This window comes from Cydia fagiglandana, chromosome 1, assembly GCF_963556715.1.
Source record: "Cydia fagiglandana chromosome 1, ilCydFagi1.1, whole genome shotgun sequence".
Lineage (NCBI taxonomy): Eukaryota > Metazoa > Arthropoda > Insecta > Lepidoptera > Tortricidae > Cydia > Cydia fagiglandana.
In genome coordinates, this window is record NC_085932.1 from 24,278,642 (window position 1) to 24,306,146 (window position 27,505).

The window sequence follows — 27,505 nt, forward strand, 5'->3', positions numbered from 1 at the left end:
ACATCATATTAATTTCATAGAAGATTGACGTTTAAAATGACACTTGCACTGCGTGGGCTATCAAAATCGCTGCAGACATTTCACGGTCTAACTCTAGTACTAGCACCTAAGAGAAAGGGATGAGAATATTTTTTCTGGTTCTTATTGATGACAAGTTGTGTTTGGCAGACTATAAGTACCCAACGAAATTAATAAATAGACATACAATGAAAAGCATGGCCTGAAATGCTCTTGGGCGGTTTTTAAACTTTAAATGAGAATCGTATCAACATGATATTCATGATTTTTGTCACAATGCAATGCACTTTTCTAGCTAGCGGATAAGCGGACAATCGCAGTAACAGGCGGGCGCAGTAACGTTCGATCGTGTGTAAGGTGGTCCACCGTACGTCTTTTAAGAACGCAGTTGTAAGTGAGAGCTAGATAGAGATATCTTGATAGCATCAAGGGCGCGGTGCGGTGCGGTAGTCTGTTACGGATTTTTGACAAGGAACTATACCTACAAGAATAGGTATTTATTTAAACCAAATTGAAACGCTATTTATCACCACGATCCCCGTTAAAATTAAATATTGTGCGTGTCAAAAATTTAAACGATTGTTGTTGTTGTTTTCTATATGCAGCGGTCCCCTTGTATTGGTGACAAGCTCTTAAATCCCTAAGTGAAAAAAAAAACAAATTAAAAAGTGAAAGTGTCATATTTATGTCAATGTCAGATTGTCAGCGCATTGTCAGCGTCAACAATCTATCTACTCGCGATTTAAGATTTCATTTCATAATTTCATTTTATTCATTGAATACTATTTGTATTTAATAATATCTAAGTTATGCATACAGATTTGTCACCCCATCTACATACTGACGAGTGTAATATTTTGATAAAAAAGTTAATGGACTGCCACTCCGAGGTACCTAGTTAAGAGTTTATTGTAATTTCTCGTTTTTTTAGTAACCGAGAAGTGTGTTACTTGTTTTACCTGTTATATTTTTGTAAGTCATTGGTCACTTGTTGCTTTTACTTATGTTTTTTGTATATTTTTGTTGCGTATTTTAAACTAAGTCTCTCTGTGAAAATATTTAAAATCAAAACATAACCTTACTGTTTCTAGCATACATTCCTCAAGTTTACGGGCTACTGCAACGACTATGACAGTGATATGAGAAGGTGTTTGAAGCAAGAGCGTCTTCGGCGTCAGAAAGCTAATCTAGAAGAGTCACGAAAACGGCATGCGGAAATCCACGCTAGAATACTAAACTCCCAAAAAGCAAAAGCAAGTCAAGCACAGTAATTAGAACCCCAGCCAGCATAAAGTATTTGTTAGCTATTATAATGGAGTACAGTATCTTAGATAATATCCCTGATTTATCCACCTACCAATCTTTCACTGAGAGATACTTCACTAAAAGATATGTCCTCAATGTAAATGGTATTGAAAATAATGACATCATGATAATGTTCCATTCTAACAGGATAACTTTAATAACACTAGCTCCTAGCCACTTCTTCTTCAAGACAGATGGAGATTATAAGTTAAACTTTACTATTGGTAATATTGACCGATTAACTAACACCGTGAAAGGAAAAGGGAAAAAGGGTGGCCAAGTGCTGCATCCAAAGTCTGTGGTATGTAAAGTCGAGTTTGACAATGGCCCCAGTTTTGATGTGTTGTCCTGTATGAAAGGGACTCTAGTTGAAATTAATGAGGAGTTAGTGAAAAATCCAAAACTGTTGAAAGAGTTCCCAGATTCTGATGGATTTATCGCCATAATTTTGTCAAGTATTGCTGTTTCGGAAGCAAACAAAAATGAAATGCTGACTCATGAAGAGTATGTGAAAATTGTAAAGTAGAAACTTTAGTTATTAAATTGTTGTATAAATAATACCTTTGTGTTTATATTTACTTTTACAATCAACCCTTTTACAGATGGTTTGAGTCACAGAACAAGTAGAACCTGAAAGAGAGTATACCATAAGTTGTTACACGTGTGTGAGGGAAAGAATGAATGCAATAAGACAAATCAAAATTAAACATGTAGTAACATTGCTGACAGTGACAACATACCAAAAACAAGTTACGAAATTTAGTCAGGTAAGCTGTTGCTTGCCAAGCTTTGGTGTAGAACAGCAAGTTGCCTACCATTTGAAGTGGCTCTGGGTGACAAATCGTAAAATGATGAATCAAAGATTGTGGAATGAGTTTAGGTAATAGAGTTCAACCAAGTCAGCAACAGTTTTGATAGCATAGCACACGCAGGGCAAGTGTTATTTATACATTATAATTTTATGCATGCAAAAATGTTGCAGATTTTAATTGGTCTAACTCTACTCATTAGTTCTATGTGGCAGCCTGACCAACAATCATGTTACTCATGAACTCATGATGATCAATTGATCAGTAATTGTGGCTCCATATGTGCTGTAAAATTCATTTAACCCTTCTAGGTAGAATATGTTGTTTTTTCTAATTTCAAACTCCTTATAAAACACCTTGATTTTAGTAAAAAATATAGGCTTAGGGTAATTCGTCAGTAACTGGCCACCCTGAACTAAAAATGAATTCTATTCACCTATAAACAGAATTCATTTTAGTATAAGGTGGCTAGTTATTAAAGGCTGGCCAGTTATTGAATGATTTCCGTTTATAGGTGAATAGAATTCATTTTTAGTTTAGGATGGCCAGTTACTGGCGAAGTACCCTATATAAAAACTATTCACGTTTAAAAGGTTTTCTTGGCCATAATTAGCATTGAAATATCCCTCAATGGTATAAATAAAACTGTAATCGCATGAGTAGATCCGGAGAAGCCCTCGTATAGCAGTAGGGCTGGCAGTTGCCAACGCAAATAACAAAAATGTAAAAAAAATTGAAAACCATACCATTTTGCTAAATAGGTTGGTGGTACTCTAGACGGTAATTTTAAATACGTTTTTTAGAGTTTATGGGTACAAATACTAGGTACAACATGTTTCAACCGAAGGCATTACGGTCGACATCTATCCATGTACTCTTGAACGCCACTGTACGGTCAGCAGAGAAAGTGGTCTACCACTTTTCGACTCTATCATCTGATTGATAGAGTCGAAAAGTGGTAGACCACTTTCTTGGCTGACTGTACCTACATAATACTTACAATCACAAGCAACTTATTAGTCTCCACTCAGAAGTTACGTTATCAGCAAATATTTTGTTTGTTTCCAGCAGTTTAGTGACCCTTGACCCTCCATTACGGGACACTGATAGTGATAACTATAAACTGCAGTCTTCACGACACCACAGTTTAGTATAGTCATCGAATATCTCTGTGTAGCTGTGAAAATGGGGTCTCTGAGCCGATTTTGCGTTTTTACTTGTAAATATTCCAATGTCAAGACCACATCACCTTCTCTGTTTCAATTAGTGCGCGCATACAGTGACGGACATCAGAAGGCCGTGAAAACACCACTATATGACTTACACACCCGGTATGGCGGCAAGCTAGTGAACTTTGTTGGATTTTTACTGCCGGTACAGTACGCAGACTTGAGCGTTACGGCCTCCCATTTATTTACACGTAAAAATGCATCAATTTTTGATGTGTCTCACATGCTACAGACGAATGTGCGTGGGAAAGATTGTATATCATGGTTCGAATCGCTCTGCCCAGTGGACTTAAAAGGAATGGCTAATGGATCAAGCGCTCTAACGGTGTTTTTAACGGAAAAAGGCGGCATCATTGACGATTTAATTGTTACCAAAGTGAACGATGAAACACTGTACATAGTGTCAAATGCTGGGCGGCTCGAAGTCGATAAGCAACATATGTTAAACTCGTCTAAAATATTTAAACAACAAGGTAAAGACATAAACGTCGAATTTTTAGATGTCAGTGATAGGGCTTTGATCGCAGTACAAGGTCCGAAGGCCGCTTCGTTGCTTCAGCCGCTTACAGACGTCTCTATGCCTGACCTAACATTCATGACATCCCGCGTGGGCTCCGTGGCTGGAGTGCAAGGCTGCCGCGTCACGCGCTGCGGCTACACCGGTGAAGACGGCGTGGAAGTGTCCATCCCGGCCGACAAAGCAGATCACGTCACAGAAGCCTTACTTCAATCAAATGACATAAAACTGGCGGGCCTGGGAGTGCGCGACTCGCTCCGGTTGGAAGCAGGGTTGTGTTTATACGGAAACGATATCGACGAGACTGTTACTCCAGTGGAAGCCAATTTAACTTGGCTCATATCCAAGCGCAGAAGAGGTGAAGCCAACTTTCCAGGAGCTGACGTAATCTTACGACATATTAAACAGGGAGTCGAAAAGCGGAGAGTCGGCGTGCGCATGGAATCTGGGGCTCCGGCAAGAAAAGATGCTATCCTCAAGCATCCGGAAACTTTGGATGTGGTTGGAAAAGTGACCAGCGGGTGCCCGAGTCCTTCGCTCGGGGGGAACGTGGCGATGGGCTACGTGGCGGAATCTTTGAAGAAAGCGGGAACTAAACTGTTGGTTAATATTAGAGGAAAGGATGTCCCATGTCTTATTGCTAAAATGCCATTTGTGCCGTCTAATTATTACACGAAGAAATAAAATAAAACTTTATTAAAGTATCATTTTTATTCAAGAGTACCTTTAACACATAATAGAAACAATACATCAAAAATACCTAATACTAATTAAAACAAGTCATTAATAAACATTTATTATTTATCTTTATTTATCTTTCTTCTTTCATTATTAGTTTTTGAGCGATCGATAATTCATAAAACTTATTGAAAAAAGGAACGTCATGTCATCATCATTGTTATTTTACTCTGCTAATAGGCAGTATCTACGATAAAGGCATGTAAACAGTGAGCATGGAATCCAAAGGAATGTCGAGTGATTTGGCACTTCATTAATACTAATACGTTATTAAGTATATTTACATTGTACTTAGCGTTCACTATCACAGGATTACTTGCATGGAATATTACTTTTTTAATCATATCTAACATATCAGTCCATGTTTTAACAGTAACACTCTTAACCTACCAATGGTGGACCTTATAGCTATGCAATAAGGTTCACTATTTGGTGGTCAAAAACGTTGACAATGGTTCTTCAGTTACTTTTGTTAAATTATACAAAAATACATTATACCTTGACCTTGCCACAGTAATGAATATTATGAAGACAGATTCATTAATGGGGCAAAACGGGCAAAACTGCCTCTCGCTCACTACAGAGGGCGCTTGAAATAGGTTCCAACCAACATTATTTTTGTCTTTGCTGTCGTAGTAGGTTTTATGTGGACTATGTGGTTCTTGTTTTCCGATATTTTTTAATTATAAATAGGTATGGTACTAATTAAATTAACAAAATATATTTTTCATTTTACAAACAAATAATTCGTTATACAAGAAATTGGTATAATTTTAAAATTCTAACATTTTATATGATTTCACAAAAGCTAACCTGTCAGTTAGGTAGGACCTTAAAAATTGTAGCACCAACTGTATTATGCGCGTTTATCCTCGTGCGAGCCTGCTCGGCGCCATTTGTTTCCTACAACTCATTATTTTATATTTGTGATTTCGATTTTCAGTTTGAGATCATTATTTTAATCCTTTAAAAGCCACAAACTACACAATTTTACACGGTTGAAATTACCTACACTGTAACCGAGCACGTCAGTTGACGTCTTTGGTGGTCAAAGGGAAGACCTAAATGACATGGCACACATTTAGGTCGATTGCCATATATTAAAACAATGCGCTTGAACTTGACAGGTGAAGTTTCACTCCACGCAGATTCTGTTTCTAACAAATCCAGATATTGTCATAGAAAATATATTTTAAACCTTCAATACTTCGAAATAACTAGCTTAAGCTAGTCGAACATGAAGTCTTATCGTGAAAAGTCTGTTTGTCCAAAACAAACAAGACGGACGGATACTATGTATCTAGTAGGTACCTACGTTTACCGTTTTTGTGTGCGTTGCGTCTATAACATAACTTTGGACGTGAATGCAGGTGCTCTGGGAAATGCACGCATTTTCAAAATGGTTTAACTCTACGTGCGTAAATACATAATATATGAACGTAAAATGCGTAGGGATTCTTTCTATAAACGGGGTAATTCAAGAATATAAAAAAATCACCCAGAAACTAAAAAGAAAAAAAAAATGGTATGTTAACATACGCTTTCCTGGTGTGTTTGAAGTCTGTGCCAAGGCAAATAGGTCCCGCGTTATACCCGACGCTGCCCGCACGTGTCTGCCAGTTTGGGTTGTGCCGCTCAGTACCATTTCAAATTTCAGAATCAACTCCTGTTGAAAAGTGTATTTTGTCCCATATGTAATATAAAACATACAGCATAAGAATCATTTTTAGTATTTGTAAAACTTAACCCTTTGAACAATTTATGTTATAAACAAAAACGCCACTGACACGCCAAGGTCTACAATAGGGCGCAATCGAGCTAATGTAAACCTTACTTGAAAGTGTGAAGGTTACTTTGACAGCGTACGTCATAACAAATAGTTGTCCATGGTGCGGTGGGCATGAGTATTTAGTAACGACGACTTTAGGTGTTCTGGGCGTTCAAAAGGTTAAACTTTATTATATTATCAATCAGAGCAACGCATTTTTTTTCAATAATTGTGTCGCTTAACTTCAAACTCGGGTAAATCCATTGTACCCTCTTAGCAAATATCTACCGTATTTCGTTTTCTTAATACCAAAATTGCATAATCTGACAGATGGATTTACCCAAGTTTGAAGTTAAGCGACTCAATTGATAACAAAATATCATATTTTTAAACTAGATTATTTTATTCTATTCTGTTCTTTGAATAGGCATGTTGACATGAATCGCGAATATATAACATGTTATGTTTTTACCATAGCAGGGAATATTAGAATGCTGAAAATCATATTTTTCAAGTGTAAATATGCGTAATAAATTAATTAAAAATAATCAAAAGTATTTAAAATAATGCCCAGTATCACGTGACTGCAAACGCCAATCGGAGCGCGTGACGTCATGACATGAGAATCACTACAGACTAGTCGTCAAACCTGACCGTAATCCATACGACACCGCCAAAGAGTTTGGATGTTCAAAAACTGTATGTATTTTTTATTTCGACAATAGACATTTATTACGTACAAAAAATATTATTACATGATATAAAAATATATATTTATTTGTTACTAAATAAATAAAATGTTATATATGATATTTCACCAAAATATTTTTAATAATTTGGCTGAATGGAATTATTATCGCCATGCTGGTTGTCGGAAACAAAAAAAAAAGTTATATCTGCGCTTACTATATTTGCACTCACAATTTTAGTTGTATCATAATAATCCATCTTAAATTGTAACTGTAAGTGTTTTTCTGTGAAATCAGTTATTGTGATTCATTTTTGAAATGGTTTTATCATCGCTGAACGTAATATGTATACATATAGTTCGCAAGTAACAATATAATTCAAGTCAAAATCCGTAACTGCAACGCAAGTATCATGCAACAAATATTTGTTTTATTTTATACTCTAGGGCAGTGTTTTTCAAACTTTATGGTGTCACGGCCCTTTATGACCACAAATTTTTTTTCGCGACCCCCAAACCCCGTTTCTACGTTTTTCTATCTACATACATATCCCATACATTCTACGGCTCTTCTCTTTTCGCACCGTCCATCAATGGTCGATACCAAACATGAATCTAGTATTAAACTGGATTGGGCATGAGTGGTGGGGATAACTGACAGAACGGGATAGTCTTACGTATCTTTCAGTAGGAGTAGCAGAGAAAGCGCTATTATTGTTTGTCCTTATCACAATCTCACATATTTTTTGTTCCCCACCATTTTTTTAGTATGGATAATGGTGGGCAACAAATAAATTAGACCAATCACAGTGTCGCATTTGCGTATGTTTTGTCCCTCACGGAGGCACGCGTATACCACTTCTATACGATCCTATCTTCTATGATACCAAAACAACAAAAAAAAAACCGGTCAAGTGCGAGTCGGACTGGAAAGACAATCGCGTTTGTTGTATGGGAGCTACACTTAAATATTTATTAAGTATATTCTGTTTTTAGTATTAAAGCGGCAACAGAAATACATCATCTGTGAAAATCATCAAGCAAGCTGGAAATCATTCTAATACCTTCATTTGGTCCTGAATGTGAATAATATGAGTTTGCTTCATCCGTGGATAAATTTTGGAAGCCTTGGGAGATACATTTTACCTTGGATTGACAAAACCACTCGAAATAGAAGGAGCCCACCGTCGAAATTAACGTCACTACCAGCAAGATTGTTGTAGATCAGACACTGGTAAAAATAGTTCGGATTTTAACACGATTTTACAAAAAAAAAAATTCAAAGTGGCGGCCATTTTTTACAACGTTTGACTAGGTACTAATTCATATTATGGTACTTTTCGGATCCTCAGATATCAATTTTTCACATGATTAGAGCAAATTTTCTGTCGGACGTACCGTTTTTGAACTGCAAGCAAAAAAACTGAAAAATAGCAGCAATTTTTCCATAACTCCTGGAATGGAGCAAACTCGGATTACACTAATTTAGAACCATATAAAGGTATTAAGACGATTTCCAGCTTGCTGGGAATTAATTCCTGGAAAAAATCTAATTTGACTGGCCCAACAGATCTTAACTTATATAACTGTTTAATAAATACAGTTTACCTGTCTAATAATGTTTTGTTTTATTGATACGTAGGTACATTAACACCATTAAATTGTAAAGGATTGGATTATTTATAACTTAAAAAAAATTAAATCTGCTTTCCATAAGTTTCTTTCAAAGCTGCGCTTCGCGACCCCCTTGGACAAGTGCCGCGGCCCCCCTGGGGGTCGCGACCCACACTTTGAAAAACACTGCTCTAGGGTCTTGATTGTTGTTCTTTTACACATAGGCACTGAATAAGACATGTAAAACTTGTTATTAATTATTTTAGCTTATATATTTACGTAATACTGATCTTTTAGAAAGAGAGATAAATTAACTACAGCTTTTGATCTACGCTAGGACTGACATTTTGGCAGCAGTTTGTTTATTTATCTGTTCGTGACGTCACGTGACAGCTTGGAGCGTTTAGGCTCAAACTTTAAACACTAAACTAATTAAGCGCTATTTATTAAGTAAAACTAATGAATAAAAATTTTAAATATTTTTTTTTGTAAATATACGTGTCTACCTATAAAATGAATACAGTTTTAAAAACTTGTCAACATGTCTATTATCTGAACTGAAGATGATTGGTTAAAAATGTTATAATACCTTAACAAGGAGTCCCATTAGTTGACATCTGGATAGTTACTGGTCATCGCAGCTGTAGACTGAGTGAGATCTGCCAACTCCCTGGTCAACTTATTTATTTTTTCTACAAACTGAAAATAAAAGGCATATTTTTATGCGGCTATAACAAAGCAAGCAAGCAAAGGGTTGTAGTACTTTATGTATTTAAATGTATATTAATATTTCTGTTTAGCGTGTTCCAACCTACGTCAACTACCAGCTTAGCTCAATAGATGGAGCCTTAAGACGACTTAGGGTCATCATCAGAGAGCGCAACTTTGGTGCCGATGACGTCATTATGACGTTAAGTAGCATATAGGATGTTTTTTTAAAACAACATTGTAACACCTCAATGATTCTTAATAATTGTTTATTTATAAAAATGCTTGGTAATTTACACAAAAAATAATGTAAACATTAAAAAACGATACGAAACGATCTCCTTCTCGTTCAATATGCTTTGTTGTTTTCAAATGTTTCTCTATATTGCTTGCTTTTGCTGTTAAATTTTGGTCACATTTTTAGGGTTTTTCATTTTTTACAATCAGTAAAAGAAATTTCTGCAAATACGGGTGCATAGACTCCATAGCGACTTCAAACAATAATATTTAGGTAATATTTTACTAATACAAAAATAAGTAAATAGTAATTGGTTGTCATTTCCAATAATTTTGTTTTTAACATGACAAAGACAGTTAGTTCTGTACGTATAAAAACTCTCAACTCAAGTTTCAATATCAGTAAACTAAAGAGGCTAATAAGTTGTTATTTGTTTAAGTACCTATAATCTAGATAACAACACTCTGTATTTAGCTTCACGTCATACGTCTGTCATCGGCACCAAAGTTGCGCTCTCTGGTCATCATAGGATTCGTAAGTGGTCCCGTACTAATTTTGTATCAAAGCGCAATCGCATATTTTAGTAGCGTCCCTCATGGCGTTATCGACATGATCCCTTTTCACGTAGGCAAGTATGACCATCGTATTCGTACTCGTGTAAATTAAAATTATCTACAAACATTTTGAGTTCTAGGGGTGCACATGGGTCGTTGTAGTATTAAATTTGGAACGATGTTAATCAGTAGTACTGCTCGCAGCGTGGCATTTAAGAAATCAAATTGCACCTATGCTAAACGCATTAAAATGCGGTGTCAGTGTGCCTGTGGTTCGGTTCGACCGAATTATCAAAGTCATCAGTTTTAATGAATAGGTATCAATCGATTCGTCTTTGCGAGCCGTATGGCAGATGCTACATTTACAACCGTTTTTCGAAATGGAAGAAAAAAATGGTTGGGTATTTTTCTTAAAAAAAAATAGAGTATCTAATTACCTCATAGTTATTCGTGGGCGTAGCGGGTCTTCCATTTGTTTTTTCCTCCTGTACCCGACGGTTGGAAAGATAGGTTATCTGACTTTGCATTTTCACGAAGATTTTTCTGTACTCATCTTGAATTCTGTTAAATTCGTTGTTAAGATGGGCGTCTTTTTTAGATATATACTCCTGTAAAAAAATCGTTTCGTTACTACTGTACATTTCCAATACAATACAAAAAAACAAAATGAGAAATTTAAGGTTTTTTCAAACTAAAATTAACACTCCATGACATTATATAATTTTTTTGTGACTGATTTATAAATATGGCATACCCTATGTGTCAATATAGATTTTTTTGCATTTTTGTACTTCTCCAACAAGGTCCGATGCTCAGCCTGCAAGCTTTCGTAACTCTGTTCTGAAGTAGCTACTTTTCTTTGTAAACTATTCATTTTACTTTTCACATTTCTCAATTCCTTTTCACAAGAACTGTGACTGTGTTCCAACTCCTCTTTTTCTTGTTTAAGTAATTCTAACCGCTGTATCTTTTTCTCGTATTTCTCAGCCTTGATTTTCCACTCATTGAGGATGTCCCTAGTTTTTTCACATTCTGCTTGTATCGCATTATGTTCCTTTATCAACACGGATATCTCGTTCTCTTTCGACTCGAGTATCTGCGACACCTTGGCTCTTTCTGTCAATATGAACTGTTTGAGGGTCTCTACTTCCTGCATTTTCCGCTCTAACAGCTCCTTCAGCTTTGTGACGGTGGCTATTTGTTCGTTTTCCATTTCCTTCAGCCGCCGCGCGCAGTTCATTTCTGCTGTTTTCATCTCCAGAGTGAACTTTTCTGCTATTTGATCTCGTATGGCTTTTTCTTTCATCATGAGAGCAGTCTGTAAATAAAAAAATGAATGTATATGTTATTAAAAACTCAAAAACATTTTCGTTGTCCATATAATACACAAAGTTGAATTTCTTAAAATTTAATAAAACTTCAAGCATACCTTGGTCGCTATGGCGTCGTCGCAGGTCTGCACCAAGTGCTAGATGGGCTGGTCGGAGGGGTCGGTGTTGGTGGCGACGGAGCGTTGGTCGCGCAGCTTGTTGAACCGCTCGAGGCTGTACTGCTGGAAGCATACCTTGGTCGCTATGGCGTCGTCGCAGGTCTGCACCAAGTGCTCGATGGGCTGGTCGGAGGGGTCAGTGTTGGTGGCGACGGAGCGCTGGTCGCGCAGCTTGTTGAACCACTCGAGGCTGTACTGCTGGAAGCATACCTTGGTCGCTATGGCGTCGTCGCAGGTCTGCACCAAGTGCTCGATGGGCTGGTCGGAGGGGTCAGTGTTGGTGGCGACGGAGCGCTGGTCGCGCAGCTTGTTGAACCACTCGAGGCTGTACTGCTGGAAGCATACCTTGGTCGCTATGGCGTCGTCGCAGGTCTGCACCAAGTGCTCGATGGGCTGGTCGGAGGGGTCAGTGTTGGTGGCGACGGAGCGCTGGTCGCGCAGCTTGTTGAACCACTCGAGGCTGTACTGCTGGAAACATACCTTGGTCGCTATGGCGTCGTCGTAGGTCTGCACCAAGTGCTCGATGGGCTGGTCGGAGGGGTCAGTGTTGGTGGCGACGGAGCGCTGGTCGCGCAGCTTGTTGAACCACTCGAGGCTGTACTGCTGGAAGCATACCTTGGTCGCTATGGCGTCGTCGCAGGTCTGCACCAAGTGCTCGAAGGGCTGGTCGGAGGGGTCGGTGTTGGTGGCGACGGAGCGTTGGTCGCGCAGTTTGTTGAACCGCTCGAGGCTGTACTGCTGGAAGCATACCTTGGTCGCTATGGCGTCGTCGCAGGTCTGCAACAAGTGCTCGACGGGCTGGTCGGAGGGGTCGGTGTTGGTGGCGACGGAGCGCTGGTCGCGCAGCTTGTTGAACCGCTCGAGGCTGTACTGCTGGAAGCATACCTTGGTCGCTATGGCGTCGTCGCAGGTCTGCACCAAGTGCTCGATGGGCTGGTCGGAGGGGTCAGTGTTGGTGGCGACGGAGCGCTGGTCGCGTAGCTTGTTGAACCACTCGAGGCTGTACTGCTGGAAGCATACCTTGGTCGCTATGGCGTCGTCGCAGGTCTGCACCAAGTGCTCGATGGGATGGTCGGAGGGGTCGGTGTTGGTGGCGACGGAGCGTTGGTCGCGCAGTTTGTTGAACCGCTCGAGGATGTATTGCTGGAAGAACTCAGCTTTGCCTTTTAACTCCTGCATCAGAGCTTCGTTGCTCTCTTGAGTAGCTACAAAATAAATATTTAGTTAAATGTATTTGATTACTTAACGATCAAGATCCTGTTTGTCGTGAATATGGGATTCAGTGGCGGATCTAGGATTTTGTTTTGAGAGGGCTAATTCAGGATATTGGTTTGGGAAGGTCTTGAAGTGCTTGAATCCAATGAACTTTAGGTATGAATGTAAGATTGAGCCGCATTGCCGCTACTGATGGAACCACAGCATTCAAGTGGACAGTGATTGTGATCACGTTATGTTGTTACATGTTAGGTTTCTAGTCGGTATAGTAGGAGGACACATCATATACCTAATTTAACACTGCATTTGCTAAGCTGTTCATTTAGCTGCCGAATTTGCATTAAATTTTTCTCACATTGCGCACAAGGTTCCATTTCTTTCCGCATTGCACTTTTTTCATCTGGAAAATAAATAAAAAATATTTATTAAGTCTCAGCCACAACACTGAATCTTTTAACAATTCAATAATTATAAAGATCGACTCATGTCTATTATTACTCTGTAATTGATTACTTAACGACCAGAATATCGCGTAAAATACTTACCAAAAATTTGAATCAGTAAAGTTAGACCAAGAAAAGTCTTCAGTGATTTGGATAGCCCACGCAGTGCAACTGTTATTTTAAACGTCAAACTTATATGAAATCATGATGTATAACACTGGCATTGCGTGTGCTGTGATGATTTGCAACACTTATGATAAAAAAAAAACAGTGTACCGTACCTTCAAGATATTTGTTGAGTTTGTCAGTAAACTCCTTCTGTTTGTCGGTGAACTCCTTCTGCAGCTCCGATATCCGCTTGTTGGCGCGCTCCAGCTCCTCTTTGGAGCTGGTCAGCTCCGCGGTCAGCTTCTCCAACTGCTGCCTTTCCTTCTCTATCCTCTCCACGTATTCTTTCTCTTGTGACTTGTATAGATCCCGCTCTTGTTGTATTCTAGATTGGACGTCTTTTAGCTCTCTTGACGCGCTATCTCGCGTACTGCAAGCCTAGTAGACAATGTTAAATTGTATTATTTCAATTGATTCTTTTTGTTGAGGAAACCGGAAACATCTTTATAAGGCCTAGTTCCCCTCTAGATTGGAAAGTGTCGATAGCAGTCGCTTTGGCAAAAACTAATGCTGTACCAACTAGGTTAAAAACAAAATAGAGTTAGATCAAGCTATTTTCAAGCCCTGACTGTGCAAGTGCTATTTAAACGTCATAATTTAATAGAATCTTACACAGCTCGGGCTAACAACTTAGCTTGGTCTAATTCTAAACAGTTTGCGAGCCTCATACTTGGGATTAGGTTGCGAGAAAGCCCTAGGCTCCCCAAGCAGGCGTGGCTCACTCCGCGATTTCGTCGCTTTGCCACAAGTACATCCCTTCCACTCCAATTTTGGTGGCTAGCCATAAGCTGCGCGTAGCGCTGTCGCCACCTTGGGACCATATCTGTCCCGATCGTAACAGACGCGTTTTGTTAGAGAGTGAGTCTTCTGTACCTAGTACTATTATTTATTCTGTGCCCCAAGTGAGATGACAAAATGCCGGGACAACGCTAGGAAGATGCTAGGTACCTGCAGGTAGAGAGTCTTGAGCTCGGTGTTATCGGCTAGGGCGGCGCGCAGCTGCGCGGAGCAGCGCTCCAGCTCGCGCAGCAGGTCGGCGTTGGCGGCCGCGGCCAGCGACGCGCGCCCGCCGCGGGACTCCTTCACCTTGTCGTGCTCGAGCTCCAGCTCCGTGTACTTCAGCTCCATCTGGGGTACATTACTACATTTACCCGCGTGCGTAAGTCGTTTTGTAGTTCAAAAGTTGTTAGACCTGTGCCCTGTTTATCAAACGCTTGTAACTTGTAATACAAGTGGAAGTTCCTTTCTAACAAAAGCTGTCAAAAAGGGACTTCCACTTGTATTACAAGTTACAAGCTTTTGATAAACAGGGCACTGCAGTTAAAACGGCGGTTGGGAACAAAAAGAACTTGAGCGGTGATTTTGTCGGAAATCGGCAGAACAGCGGTCCTCATTGAGTCAGTGGGGAGACACTCCTAACTTCGGTCGAACTCGGCTCCGTTCGGCTCAGCATTGCTCCGAGCAATTATTAGGGTTGGCACCACTTAACTTCCTTTTACGTGCACGACCACAGATAAGATAATCACTTGATGTTTGACAACCCTTAATAGCCGAAAGGTATAGTGCCATAGCTAGGGCATGCTCCCGGGAATTCCCGGTTCTCATATTCCCGGGAATTCCCGGGAATTTTATGGTATCAAAAGAACCGGTACTGAAGACCCGGTACCGGTACTTCCCGGTTCTCATCATATGACTATTTATTCCCATTTCAATAGTAGTAATGTATTGGTACTTTAGCTCGGGACATTACAGAACATTTAATAATGGTGCTATGAAACGGGGGACCCAAATAACCCGTTAAATTAACCTAGTAAAGTAGGCATTCGTGAAGGCAGGCCGTGCCGTCATATAGTGCTGAGTGCATCGACTACGCTACGGTCGTGTGGCTCGGCCCAGACGGAGCTAATGTGTGCCGGTTAATTTCGTAAAATAGGTTGGAACGCCAATTAAGTGTTTGTTTATAATAAAATAAGTCATTTGTTAATTCTTATGCAATTATTAATATGAAAATAAGTAATTCATAAAGATTTCTTAAAAGTAATCAAAAGAAGTCTTGAGAACCGGGAAGAACCGGGAATCCCGGTTCCGGCCATGCCCAGAACCGGGAAATGAAATTCTTGGTACCGGGACCGGTACTGCATGCCCTAGCCATAGCCATATATTAGAAAGGGATAGCATGAGTCGACCCTGAACCGCTGTCAAACTTCGGGTTTGTAGAAGTGTCCTTTCTGTACGGTAGTACTATTATTTATTCTGTGAAATCTGTGATTGAGTGTTCCATGCCGCCCATGTAAGGGCTTGTGCACAAATCACGCGAGGTTCGATAGGGGGTGGGGGGGGTCACGAAAAAATCACGATAGATCACGTTGGGGGAGGGGCGGTATAAGGAAACCTCACGTGTATTTTTCTACAGTGAACGAAACTATGAAAAAAAAACACCTACCACATGACAAGATACTTATTCTCGGTTTCATTAAACATAAATCTTCACTCTGCACTTCAAAATAGCGAGTCTATTTAACGAAAATAGAAAAATAAACAAGATTTTCTATTTATACAACTAAATTTTTCTAAAAATTAGGTCGAATGAAAAATTCAAAAATATACACGTGAGGTTGTCTGGGGGAGGGGGGGGTAGCGAAAAACCTCACCAAATATCACCAGGGGGGGGGGGGGGGTCAAAAAGTGCACAACCCCTAAGGAGTGGTGTACGTGGGCGAGCTACTGCAGCGCGGACGCTCGCTCTAGTGCCACAGCTACAACTTACATCTCTGAGCTGCGCGCGCACGTGGTCGAGGTCGGCCTGCAGCCGCTCGCCGAGCTTGTGGTCGCCGGAGCCGAGCGACTCCAGCTGGCTCTGCAGCACGGCCACGCGAGAGCTCAGCTGCAACTCGATGCCTTTCTGCTCTTCTATTTTGGCTCGCATCTCGGATTCTTGCTTTCGGTGCTGTTCCAGTTTTTTGTCCCTATAAAATTGAAATGGGTAAATAATAAACTTATGTAATAATTTGATTTACACATAAAGCGCAATATGTTACATGTACTTCGTAAAAAATTAAATATGTAATGAGTAAAGTATTAGGGTCAGGCATTAAAAATAATTTACACTTTTCTCACCTTTTAGCAATTTCTTCTTGTAACGCCGAAACCTTATGAATCTGTTGTTTGTATCTACTTAGAGCATCTTTTAGTGTCGATAATTTACCAGGCGACGGAGGTTCACCTATAAAATAACAAAACAGATACATTATGATAATCAGTAACTCTTATCGTTACTAATGTTAATGTTTTCACAAAAAATAAGCTTTTAAATATTACACTCAGCTGTATACTATTCATCCAGACTATTCGATGTATTCAAATAGGTTGTTTTAGTTCACTAGTTCCTCTGGTCACATTTGATCTCCATCATTAATTACACTAGCTTATTGGTAAAATTGCAATAAATATAAAATGTCAGTTCAACCATAAACTAAGATACTTAGTGGATAAAATTTCATTTAAAATAGACAGATCGAAAGACAATATTACAATAAAATAGAAAAAGCCAAAGTAAAGCAGTGTTTTATGGAACTTGTGTGCAGCCTACCTAGATAAGTATTTTCTGGGAGAGAGTCCACGAGGATCTGATGTAGCGCGGTGCGCCAGCTGTCGTACTCCTTCTGGCTGGCGGCCAGCTTATTCCGGCAGAGTACCAGCTCGTGCGCCGTCACCTCCAGTTTAGACTGAAATTATACATTTATAGAATCTCGGATCTACATGTACTGGGTACACGACCTCGACGTCAAAAACAAGTAAACATAAAATTGCCCTATTACTAAGGAGTAAAGCTGCTTTGCCCTACGCTACCTTCTTTCTAAATGCCTTCATGAAGAATAATGCAGGCTACACAGAAAAGTAACATGAAAACTTGTGGATTTTTAGGGTTCCGTACCCAAAGGGTAAAACGGGACCCTATTACTAAGACTCTGCTGTCCGTCCGTCCGTCTGTCACCAGGCTGTATCTCACGAACCGTGATAGCTAGACAGTTGAAATTTTCACAGATGATGTATTTCTGTTGCCGCTATAACTACAAATACTTAAAACAGAATAAAATAAAGATTTAAGTGGGGCTCCCATACAACAAATGTGATTTTTGACCGAAGTTAAGCAACGTCGGGCGGGGTCAGTACTTGGATGGGTGGCCGTTTTTTTTGCCTTTTTTTGCATTATGGTACGGAACCCTTCGTGCGCGAGTCCGGCTCGCACTTGCCCGGTTTTTTTTATTTAGGTTTCGGGAAGGGGGGAAGTGGGATCGGATGTGAGCGTACCACATGTCAGTCAGACAACAAAGAATTTATTAAAGCCTAGCCACAAGAGGAGACGTAAAATACAGAGATGTGACTTATTTGAAATACTTGTATTTAAAATGCAAATACAAAATGCAAAATACCTATTTAGTATTTTGTATTTAAATACCTTTTGAAGAAAACCATTTTGTATTTTATTTGAAATAGTTTTTGGGACCTATTTTCTATTTTCAAAATACAAAATACTTTATAGTAGGTAGGTAGGTGGGTAGGTAGGTAGGTAGGAGTTACAATCTCTTCTGATGTTACAATCCTGGCAACTTTCTCATTCTTTTAACATGGAACTATTGAATCTGTTAGTAACGTCGCACATGACCACAAGCGTAGCGAGTGGTTAAAAAAGTGGAATCTTGAGTGTTGCGAGGGTTTCAAGGCACGAGAGGAGGACAAATTTTTCTGCCCTGGTGAAACACAAACGAGACGTTTTCATCACACTAACGAGTGGCATTATACAAGCTGTAAAACATTACAAATTAATGCTTTAAAAGTTGGCCGTTAAAAACCATCATCCATACATCCTACCGGTTAAAAACAACTAGAAATTTGCACTTTATAGATTTGATTGATGAAGAAGAGGATTGATTTCAAACAATAACGAGTCTTTTCAAGTCAGAAATTCCGAGTAATACTTTTTAATTCAGACTAGGTATTCACTATTCAGAGTATCTTTTATCGCAAAGTATTTGTATTTTTAAAAAGCATTTTGAAAATTCCTATTTGGTATTTTGTATTTAAATACAAATTCAAAAACTATTTTGTATTTTGCATTTGAAATAGTAATATCAAGGAAGTATTTGTATTTTGTATTTAAATACTTTTTATAAAGTATTTTTCGCATCTCTGGTAAAATAACTCAATCTATGGTCTAAAAATTATGCAAACGAAACTCTTCAGTTAAGTAGTGATGCAGCCTGCATATACTGAATAAGTAGTTTGTCACTGACAATAATTGAATTATGCTACTCACCCCTAATTCTTTGACTTGTTCCCTGGCAACATTCCTCTCACTGGACAACTGCGCCACCTTCTCCTTTAGCCGCGCGGTCTCGCCGTTCACCAGTCGACTTTGCGCCGCCTCTAGTTCACTCGCTAATCTATTGATAGTTGCCCCTTTATCAATCAAGAGTTCCTCTTTCTCTTTGTCTTTTTCTAAGCACCGCTTTTCAAGTATTTTTATTTCACTTGCCTAAAAGATTACCAGATTATTAATATCAAAATTACACGAATAAGATTCAAATCTTAATCATACAACTTACTTTCTCTTCCAATCTGCTTTTAGCCTTTGTTAAATCTGCGTGCAGTCTATCAACTTCCTCTCTATGTCTGGAAAAAACAATAACAAAACCACTTTTCACTTCAAAGTTTCAGAGTATCTTTTATTTTTATTAAATTCCCATTATTTGAGGAGTCTAGGAGAAAAATGGCGGTATACGAGGCGTCAATATTGGTAATTCCGTTCCTATAGGTAGGTGATGAGAGATTTCATTTTTCTGGCTTGGTACCAAAATACTTTCTGCCACGCACTTACCTGTCCTGCTGTTCTCTAAACAGTGCATCAGTGTCGTGTGTGTGAGCAACCTACAAACAAACAGAATATTCCAATGACTTTCAAGTTACCATTATAATGTTAAGTCATATGCTATTCTGGACTTACAGTTTCAATGCAGTGCACTAAAGATGTGAGCTAATAAGCATTTTATACAATAATAAACTACCAGCAACAATCATTAATGGGCGACGGTATAGCATGCATCCTTCGGAAAAAGAAATTTTGTTGCACCTACAAAAATGAATCTTATATCAAGGCCAAAAAGGTGCAAAGTACCTGGAAAGTGTGTAACCGCTGCTGCACCTCCTGCAGGCTGACGTTGGCGGCGCGCAGTTCCATCTGCATTTGCTCCTTCTCCTGCTCGCTGAGCACCAGTTTCTCAGTGAGGCTCACCACTTGTTGTTCTAGTTCTATCATTTTGTGTTTACTGGAAGCTGTTAGTTGAAAGTTTGTTTAATAAGAGTCTTGCTGATGTCAAAGCAATTTGATTATACTTACGTGCCTTATGACTAGATTGTTTCTTTTGATGAGCATGCTAAAGCTTATGCGCTGATATGCATTACAAACTAGCTTTCATGATATAAATCATAATGAGAGTATTTTAACGAGCCGTTCGGCAAGGCGGCGGAGGTGCCGCAAGGCGGCTCTGTGTGGACTCTCCTGATGTCTAGACGCTCAGTCTCTAGAGCCTAGGATATAGCAAGGCAGTCTAAATTTTAATGATAGGCAGTGATGCCAGTATATTGAAAATATTTTTTTTTATTGTGAATGTCTGACTACCCACTAGTCTGTTTCAGTTCTACTTGAATCATTCAAATTACCTAGTAAATGGTGTGCTTCTTGCAGTGACAGCTCTGACTTGTCCCTATCATTGACGGCAGCTGCAAGTCTGGCACGGAGACTGTCAATTTCTGTATCAAGCTTTTCCATCTGTGCCGCTAACTGTTGACATTCTTTTTCCCGCATCTGACAATGTTAATTAGTAATCAGTCTGTGGCAGTATTGTTTGGTTTGATGACTTTTAAATTTCTAATTTGCAAATACATACCTCATACATCACCTTAAGTTTTTCGTTATTCATGTACTCCTGTTTTGCATCAATATTGTTTATTCCATTCAAATGTCCTGAAAACAAATGCCAAACTGATGATTCAGTCTATTGCCATTTATTATTTTGGATTTATAAAAGACCAAGGCGAATCAGATCAAAGGCTATTTCCTTTAATGTCTGTTCATATTAAAAAAAAGTGCTGGTGGCCTAGCGGTAAGAGCATGCGACTTTTAATCTGGAGGACTCAGGTTCAAACCCCGGTTCGTACCAATGAGTTTTTCGGAACTTATGTACGAAATATCATTTGATACCCATGATTTGCCAGTCACTTTTCGGTGAAACCGGACTAATCCCAATAAGGCCTAGTTTCCCCTCTGGGTTGGAAGGTCAGATGGCAGTCACTTTCGTAAAAACTAGTGTCTACGTCAATTGAGTGATTACTTAACTTGGGAGGTTTGGTTTGTTTTGTCAATGTCTTGTTTTAGAGAGTAAAAAATCTTAAGCCTTCACAAAATACTTGCTTAAATTATTGACTAACCCCTATATTCCTGTTGATAATAATGGTTTTGCCCATCACCTGCCCCATAGGGGCTAAACGGGAGTTTCACTGGGTCTTCATGGTGCTGAATTGGAGTATGCCTATTTTTTGGGGTTTCATGGATATTAGGCGAGTCCCTAGTGTGCTGCAGTTCTTTAAGGTGATTAAGAGAATCCACATAACTCGGAGGCAATCCAGTCCTAGGATGATTAGGATGTCCTGAAGGTAAGATGAAAAATTACAAATACAAAATTTTATTATACAACAACTATACAAAAGTACATAGATAGACAATTTATTTCTAAATAAAATAACACCAATTTATAAGTTTAATTAAACAATAGAAATTATAGTGGTTTCTCAAAAGGGGATATTTAAAATTGGAATAAACTGACAAATTGACAAGATATTTTTCAAGTTACACTTGTTTGATAAAGTGGAAACATAATGCAAAATAAAAGTAACTTTAACTGCATCTAGGAAACTGGGTTGCCACAAACACAACACACACACAGGAAACAAGTTAGTTTAAATCCTATTCTGTTTATGATATGTTGCACACTTACCTAACCTGGTTAAAAGTATAGGATTCAGACTATATCATGGTAATCTAATTATTAAACACGCATTTGCAAACTCCAGTTTATGTAATTCTGGATAGGACTGACAATTATTTTTAATATACATAAAAAAATAATTCAGTGTTTGAATACTGATCTACAGAGACACAAAAAAATTACTAAAATGTGTCTTACCGTTTCCTCCATTAGTTTGAGCATCCAAGGTAAAGTTACCGCTGCTATTCACTGAACTCGCTTCGTCATCATCTTGAAGATCGTCAAAAGCATTTGCTAGTTTATGTTTTAGCTGTAAATATAGACAAACACATTACAAAAGATAAATATTGTGAACTAATGAGCCCATAAACAAACATAGTTTCTTCCCTTAAATTTTACTACTAACAATAATTCAACTACCTCCTCATTCCGTCGTTTCTGGTCTTCGATCTCCTCCTGTTCCTCAAGCCTGTCCTGAGCACTGTTGTTAATGTGAATGCTGGCGGCTCCTTGGAACAGACTCATACCCGGACCTTCCATGATGTAATGAACCACGAAAATATATAGGAGCTCACAAAACTACTATTATATCAATGTAATACTGATTAATTAATTGGGTTCCGTCGTATCTGAACAAATTATCCAATGTTTTATGTTTTCTAACCTTCGCGTAGCAACCGTTGACGTCGCAAGTCGTTTGTTGACAACAACATATTAAAACAACAACACTTGTCTATGGTTTAATGTTTCATACTTGGCTTCGCGTTTGTCATGATCAGTCATCAACTCATCATCAATTTCGATTATAAATATTTATAGCATTTGTGTATATTATAATGTTATTCTAATAAGTGATGGACATTACATGAACATTTTGTTACATCTCTTTCTTGATTTCGTAAATAGAAATTCTAATTTCTATGTCAATATCTGAACGAACCTTCTTAAAAGTCAAAGTCAGTCGAAAAGTCGAATCTCTTCAAGGGCCCAACGCTTTCTGTTCTATTTGACGGCGCAGCAACTAGTATCATTTCTCTCTCCTTGCTCTTTTAAAAAGGCCGTTTGTCAAAAAAGGACAACCATACTGTTGACAAGATAGACTTCAAATCCAAGTGTCCCCTTTTTAGGTGACCCAGGTTGTGCATGTGTGCGTAAAAACGTATATGTGTGCTCTTTTAGGGATGTGAAAAGTCGATTTTAATCATGTTATATATCGATAAACGCTACACAGCGGAACGAAATAGCGATTAATTGAAGCTTCAATATCTTCGTTAAACATAAACATAATTGAAATGCTAATGGATAATGAATATATTATTATATAATAAATAATTCAATTATTGGGGAACACCTATTTTAGTAGGTATTTATGTATTTTAATTAAATATCTGAACTTTCCCTTGGTTCCCTGCTGGGGCGTGACTATAAAATTGTGATCTGATAACCACAATAAAGAATAAAAGCATTTTTGTTCATTTTAGGTATCGTTAAACCATTGAAGTAAAATTAAAATTGCAAGAAATGTCGATAGTTTATCGATATGACTTTATCGACATGGCTACAGCAAAGTGGGCCGCTTTGTTAATCGTACACTAAATAAAAGTGGTCCCACTGACAGCTCGCTTGGAAGGTATCTGTATATATTATTATATCTATGAATCTCTTTCTCGCGTGTGTACTCGGCATAACCTATTAGCTATCTATTAGCGCAAAACATGTCCAAAGTTTGAAAATTTATTTTCGTATGGTGCAAAAACAATTTGTTATACGAAGATTTTATTGTTATTTGATAATTAATATGGGTGCCTTTAATGCGGTAACACATGTCCTTTTTGACATGGATGGACTTATACTTAGTAAGTTAGGAATGTTTTTATTTTATCTAACTGATGCAATACCCCGTAGGATTCCCCTAATACGATTTCTATGTTTTATAGTATAAATTATACCTTGTTTTCAGATACTGAGGATTTATACACAGTTGCGTTTCAGAATATTGTGTCAAAGTTTGGTAAAAATTATACCTACGATTTGAAAATAAGCCTGATGGGTTCACAAATGCACGAAACTGCTGATATGATTATTAAAGCATTAGATTTGCCAATGACTAGGGATGAATTTATAGAAGCAAGTAAAAAGGAATTTGCTACTTTGTTTCCGGATACTGAGGTTTTACCAGGTATACTAATTTTATTTTACTTCAAATATTAGTTGCTTATATTTCAAACTAATTTGAATATTTTTTAGGTGTAAGAAGGTTAATTGAACATTTACATAAGAACAATATCCCTATTGGATTGGCGACCAGTTCAAGTATAGAAAGCTATGAACTGAAAACCACCAAGCGACACCAGCAACTGTTCTCACTGTTTCCCTACAAAACATTTGGCTCATCAGACCCAGAAGTTAAGAAAGGCAAACCCTATCCAGACATCTTTCTTGTAGCTGCGTCGAGGTTCCCTGATAAGCCAGCTCCAGAGCAGGTATGGTAAAATTTAAACAAAAATGTATTTTTGATAATATTACCTACAAGTAAAAAAAAACTTGTTCATTTGCCTTTTACATTTATAGAAAAACTTTGTAAAATGGACCCTTGCATGTTAATTCAAAACATGTCTCTTCTTTTCAGTGCTTAGTCTTTGAGGATGCAATTAATGGTGTCAAGGCAGCCCGAGCAGCTGGGATGCAAGTAGTTATGGTGCCAGATCCAAAACTTGACAGAAGTTATACCAAAGAAGCCACCCTTGTATTAAACAGCATGGAAGAATTCAAGCCTGAACTCTTTGGCTTACCACCTTTTAGCAATTAATGTTATAGATCTGAATTTAGGAAAATTAAAAATAAAATATTTGCAATACAACAGTGTGTTGTAGGCCTTAGACTGTTATGTAATTATAGATAGCTACAATATCATTATTCATTAACGTTAGTGATCTATTCATCACGGTAGGCTTATCTACTTCAGTGGATGTTTACATGACTTATCTAAAATTAATATAAGATACATATTATACAATCAGTGAAATCAGTACAAACTGTAATAAAAAGAAGTGCTCTTGTGATACTACCTAAGTGTATAAGTATAAAGATACTTTTATTTTCTAAATAAAGTATGTTTCAACCTGTGAGCCATGTTTTATTTGACATGGATGGACTTATATTGAGTAAGTTCATTGTTGGTACATACTACATATTCCGACTCACCAATTTTAAAAATATTAAGTTTTGCTTTATATTTATTACATAAGCAATTATGTATACTCACGGAAGAAAGAATGTTATGTGTGTATACTTATTTGTTACCTACCTTTAAAATATGTATTATTATGGTTCTTATTATATTTGACATAATGTATTGAAAAATATGTAATACTTTTTAAAGCAATATTTTTAATTTTACAGACACAGAAGAATTATACACGAGAGGGTTTGAAAAAGTAGCAACTCGGTATGGAAAAAAGTTCACCTTTGAGCTGAAGTGCCAGATAATGGGCCAACAGAGCAGGGAATTCGCAGCATCCATCATTCAGGGGCTCGACTTACCACTAACTGTAGATGAGTTCTTGGACGAGACACGGGCTATATTTAGTGAACTGTTCCCTGACTGTAAGATAATGCCTGGTAAGAAACCATGATTTACCACTTACCATACATTTTTTTGGCAATATAATTTTGAAAGAGTTTTGATAAGAATATTTTTTCCCACCTGTTGCAATTGGATTTGGCAAAGGCTTATAAATAAATAGAAATATACTTGGTCAAGCAGATCTTGTCAGTAGGAAAAGGCGGCAAATTTGAAAAATGTAGGCGCGAAGGGATATCGTCCCATAGAAAATTTGAATTTCGCGCCTTTTTTACTGACAAGATTTGCTCGACCAGCTATAGAAGGCTGACAACCTCCGAAGTCCAAACAAAACCACATGGCTTATTATCACACAAAAACAGTCTACAGTTTGTTATAACTATTATCAAAGACATATGTAACTTCGTATCGTACTACTTTTTGCTATTATAAAGTTTCGACTAGACTAGACTCTAGAAATAGATCACAATACAAAAAGTCTTCACTTAATTTCTCTAAATTAACATGGGTACTCAAGGCACCGCGAAATTCAAATTTCGATATCTGCCTGGGCGCAGGAGTGATAGAGGCAGATAACGAACTTTCGATTTTCGAGGTAGGCCGAGATATGCCAAAATGCAGTAGAAGTGTTAATACCTATATTAATTTTATTAGTTGCATTTTCTCATCTACTTACAGGAGTAGAAAAACTCGTTCGTCATTTACACAAAAATAAAATACCCATGGGATTGGCTACAAGTAGTAGCAAAGAATCATACGATCTAAAAACGCAAAAGCATCATGCTTTCTTTGATTTGCTGCCGTACAAAACATGGGGTTCGTCCGATCCCGAAGTAAAGTTGGGCAAACCACATCCGGATATATTTTTAATGGCAGCAAATAGGTTTCCTGATAAGCCTGGACCAGAAAAGGTAAATCTTCATCACTTTCTTTTTTTTAATACCTACCTAGCGAGAGAGATGGTGCTGCCATCTATACATTTTTATGCCTAGTCTTTCTAAGATTGCATTATACTCGAGAAATGGGGTTTGCCGGTCGAAGTATTTAGTAGATGGCGCCATCATAGCTTGCCCTGTCAGTCCCTAGAATTGTGTCAGCTTTATGTTTATTTAATGGAATTTTATGCCCTCGATGCCAGCCCTTTAAGCCAAATCTCATAGAAAAAGGGGCAAGCTATGGTGGCGCCATCAATGCAAACCTTCGACAGTTGCCAACCCCATTGGGACGGGTGGTGGCAGTGGCATTAGTCGCGGTAGCTGAAGCCGGTTACGGCTTTGCCACGACATAACGCGACTTGCGACGGCGGCAACCATAGGTTGGTGCGAGACAGCGATCGGACCTTTCGTTCCCACCTATGGTTGCCGCCGCCGCCGTCGCAAGTCGCGCAATATCGTGGCCGACCCGTTAGAGTAAGGCCTTCACCACTTTAGGGCTTTGTCTCTTTTTATTTTCTTATTGTGTGTGACTACAACACAAATCAAATCAGTTTTGTTATTTATTCATAATTGCATTAGGTTCATTTTCCCTTGGCTCGTGTACCAAGTGTCATCGTAATTGGTGTAACGTTTTTTCAGTGCCTAGTGTTTGAGGACTCCCTGAACGGCGTGAGAGCAGCGCGCGCGGCCGGCATGCAGGTGGTGATGGTGCCCGACCCACTTCTGAATCGAGCGCTGGCCAGAGACGCTGGCGCCACCCTTACACTCGACTCCATGGAGGACTTTAGACCTGAACTATTTAGTTTGCCACCATACAATGACTAGTAAATTATACCTACCAACCTGCACAAACAGACCAGGGCTACTACTGGTAAAAGATGAGATTTTTTCCCAGTAGTTACTACTAGTAACAGATAGAAAAATATTATCTAGACACGCGGCAGCGTGTCAAGCCAAGTTCAAGCAAAGGAACTGGCTAGCCAGCGCCGAGTGTAATATTACACGAACGAACTTGGTGCCACTTTTGACCCTTCTATAACTCAAAACATCTTTGACGTAAACACATAAAACTACGTGTGTTTAATTATATCTATAAGGATATCTAGAAGCCCAAATTTCATGAAGCTAGCTCAAACGGTTATAAAGGTATGAAGGTCAAAAAGTCGTAAAATTTAAGACTGACTCACAGTGTTTCGTCTAGAACAAGCTAGGTGGACAAAATTATTTTTTTGTGTTTTTGGGTAGTATTATGGTTAGTATTGCTTAATTAAATATAATTTACTAAAAATTTTAAAATACCATGAAAAAAAGTAAAAAAATTAAAATAAAATATATATTTAAATTAATTATATATTTTTTTGCAAATAAATTATTAACACAATAATAAACAAAATTTTACAGTTCATTAGATACATTATTTTCATAGTATTTACTTTAAAAT

The 27,505-nt window shown here is 38.3% G+C and overlaps 7 protein-coding genes across 7 annotated transcripts in view; 5 read left to right on the top strand and 2 right to left on the bottom strand.

Annotated features, from left to right (window-relative positions):
* Nucleotides 1-27,505, bottom strand: part of LOC134667537 (pseudouridine-5'-phosphatase-like) — a 137,324-nt gene that overhangs the window by 104,898 nt on the left and 4,921 nt on the right. The gene's annotated exons all lie outside the window — the stretch shown is intronic.
* Nucleotides 735-1,289, top strand: LOC134666818 (COX assembly mitochondrial protein 2 homolog). The gene is made up of 2 exons (XM_063524126.1): nt 735-908; nt 1,110-1,289. Exons 1-2 carry the CDS (start codon nt 828-830, stop codon nt 1,287-1,289), a joined length of 261 nt encoding a protein of 86 aa, XP_063380196.1. The 5' UTR covers nt 735-827.
* Nucleotides 1,331-1,881, top strand: LOC134666810 (protein Abitram). Its single transcript, XM_063524111.1, has one exon. It carries the CDS (start codon nt 1,331-1,333, stop codon nt 1,847-1,849), a length of 519 nt encoding a protein of 172 aa, XP_063380181.1. The 3' UTR covers nt 1,850-1,881.
* LOC134666820 (aminomethyltransferase, mitochondrial) lies at nt 3,239-4,582 on the top strand. The gene has a single exon (XM_063524140.1). It carries the CDS (start codon nt 3,318-3,320, stop codon nt 4,560-4,562), a length of 1,245 nt encoding a protein of 414 aa, XP_063380210.1. The 5' UTR covers nt 3,239-3,317; the 3' UTR covers nt 4,563-4,582.
* On the bottom strand, nt 4,571-22,259 carry LOC134666830 (myosin-9-like). The gene is made up of 20 exons (XM_063524151.1): nt 21,967-22,259; nt 21,745-21,856; nt 20,990-21,208; nt 20,449-20,525; nt 20,222-20,366; nt 19,677-19,834; nt 19,380-19,429; nt 19,108-19,174; nt 18,819-19,037; nt 17,091-17,226; nt 16,619-16,724; nt 16,269-16,467; nt 14,450-14,629; nt 13,615-13,879; nt 13,180-13,290; nt 12,696-12,880; nt 10,941-11,504; nt 10,624-10,794; nt 9,276-9,385; nt 4,571-6,282 (listed from the first exon to the last, which is right to left on the bottom strand). The coding sequence occupies exons 1-19, from the start codon at nt 22,084-22,086 to the stop codon at nt 9,293-9,295; spliced, it is 3,177 nt and encodes a 1,058-aa protein (XP_063380221.1). The 5' UTR covers nt 22,087-22,259; the 3' UTR covers nt 4,571-6,282; nt 9,276-9,292.
* On the top strand, nt 23,250-24,671 carry LOC134666840 (pseudouridine-5'-phosphatase-like). Its single transcript, XM_063524160.1, has 4 exons — nt 23,250-23,402; nt 23,507-23,725; nt 23,794-24,029; nt 24,176-24,671. Exons 1-4 carry the CDS (start codon nt 23,291-23,293, stop codon nt 24,353-24,355), a joined length of 747 nt encoding a protein of 248 aa, XP_063380230.1. The 5' UTR covers nt 23,250-23,290; the 3' UTR covers nt 24,356-24,671.
* Nucleotides 24,625-26,915, top strand: LOC134666851 (pseudouridine-5'-phosphatase-like). The gene is made up of 4 exons (XM_063524171.1): nt 24,625-24,710; nt 24,949-25,167; nt 25,808-26,040; nt 26,704-26,915. Exons 1-4 carry the CDS (start codon nt 24,659-24,661, stop codon nt 26,887-26,889), a joined length of 690 nt encoding a protein of 229 aa, XP_063380241.1. The 5' UTR covers nt 24,625-24,658; the 3' UTR covers nt 26,890-26,915.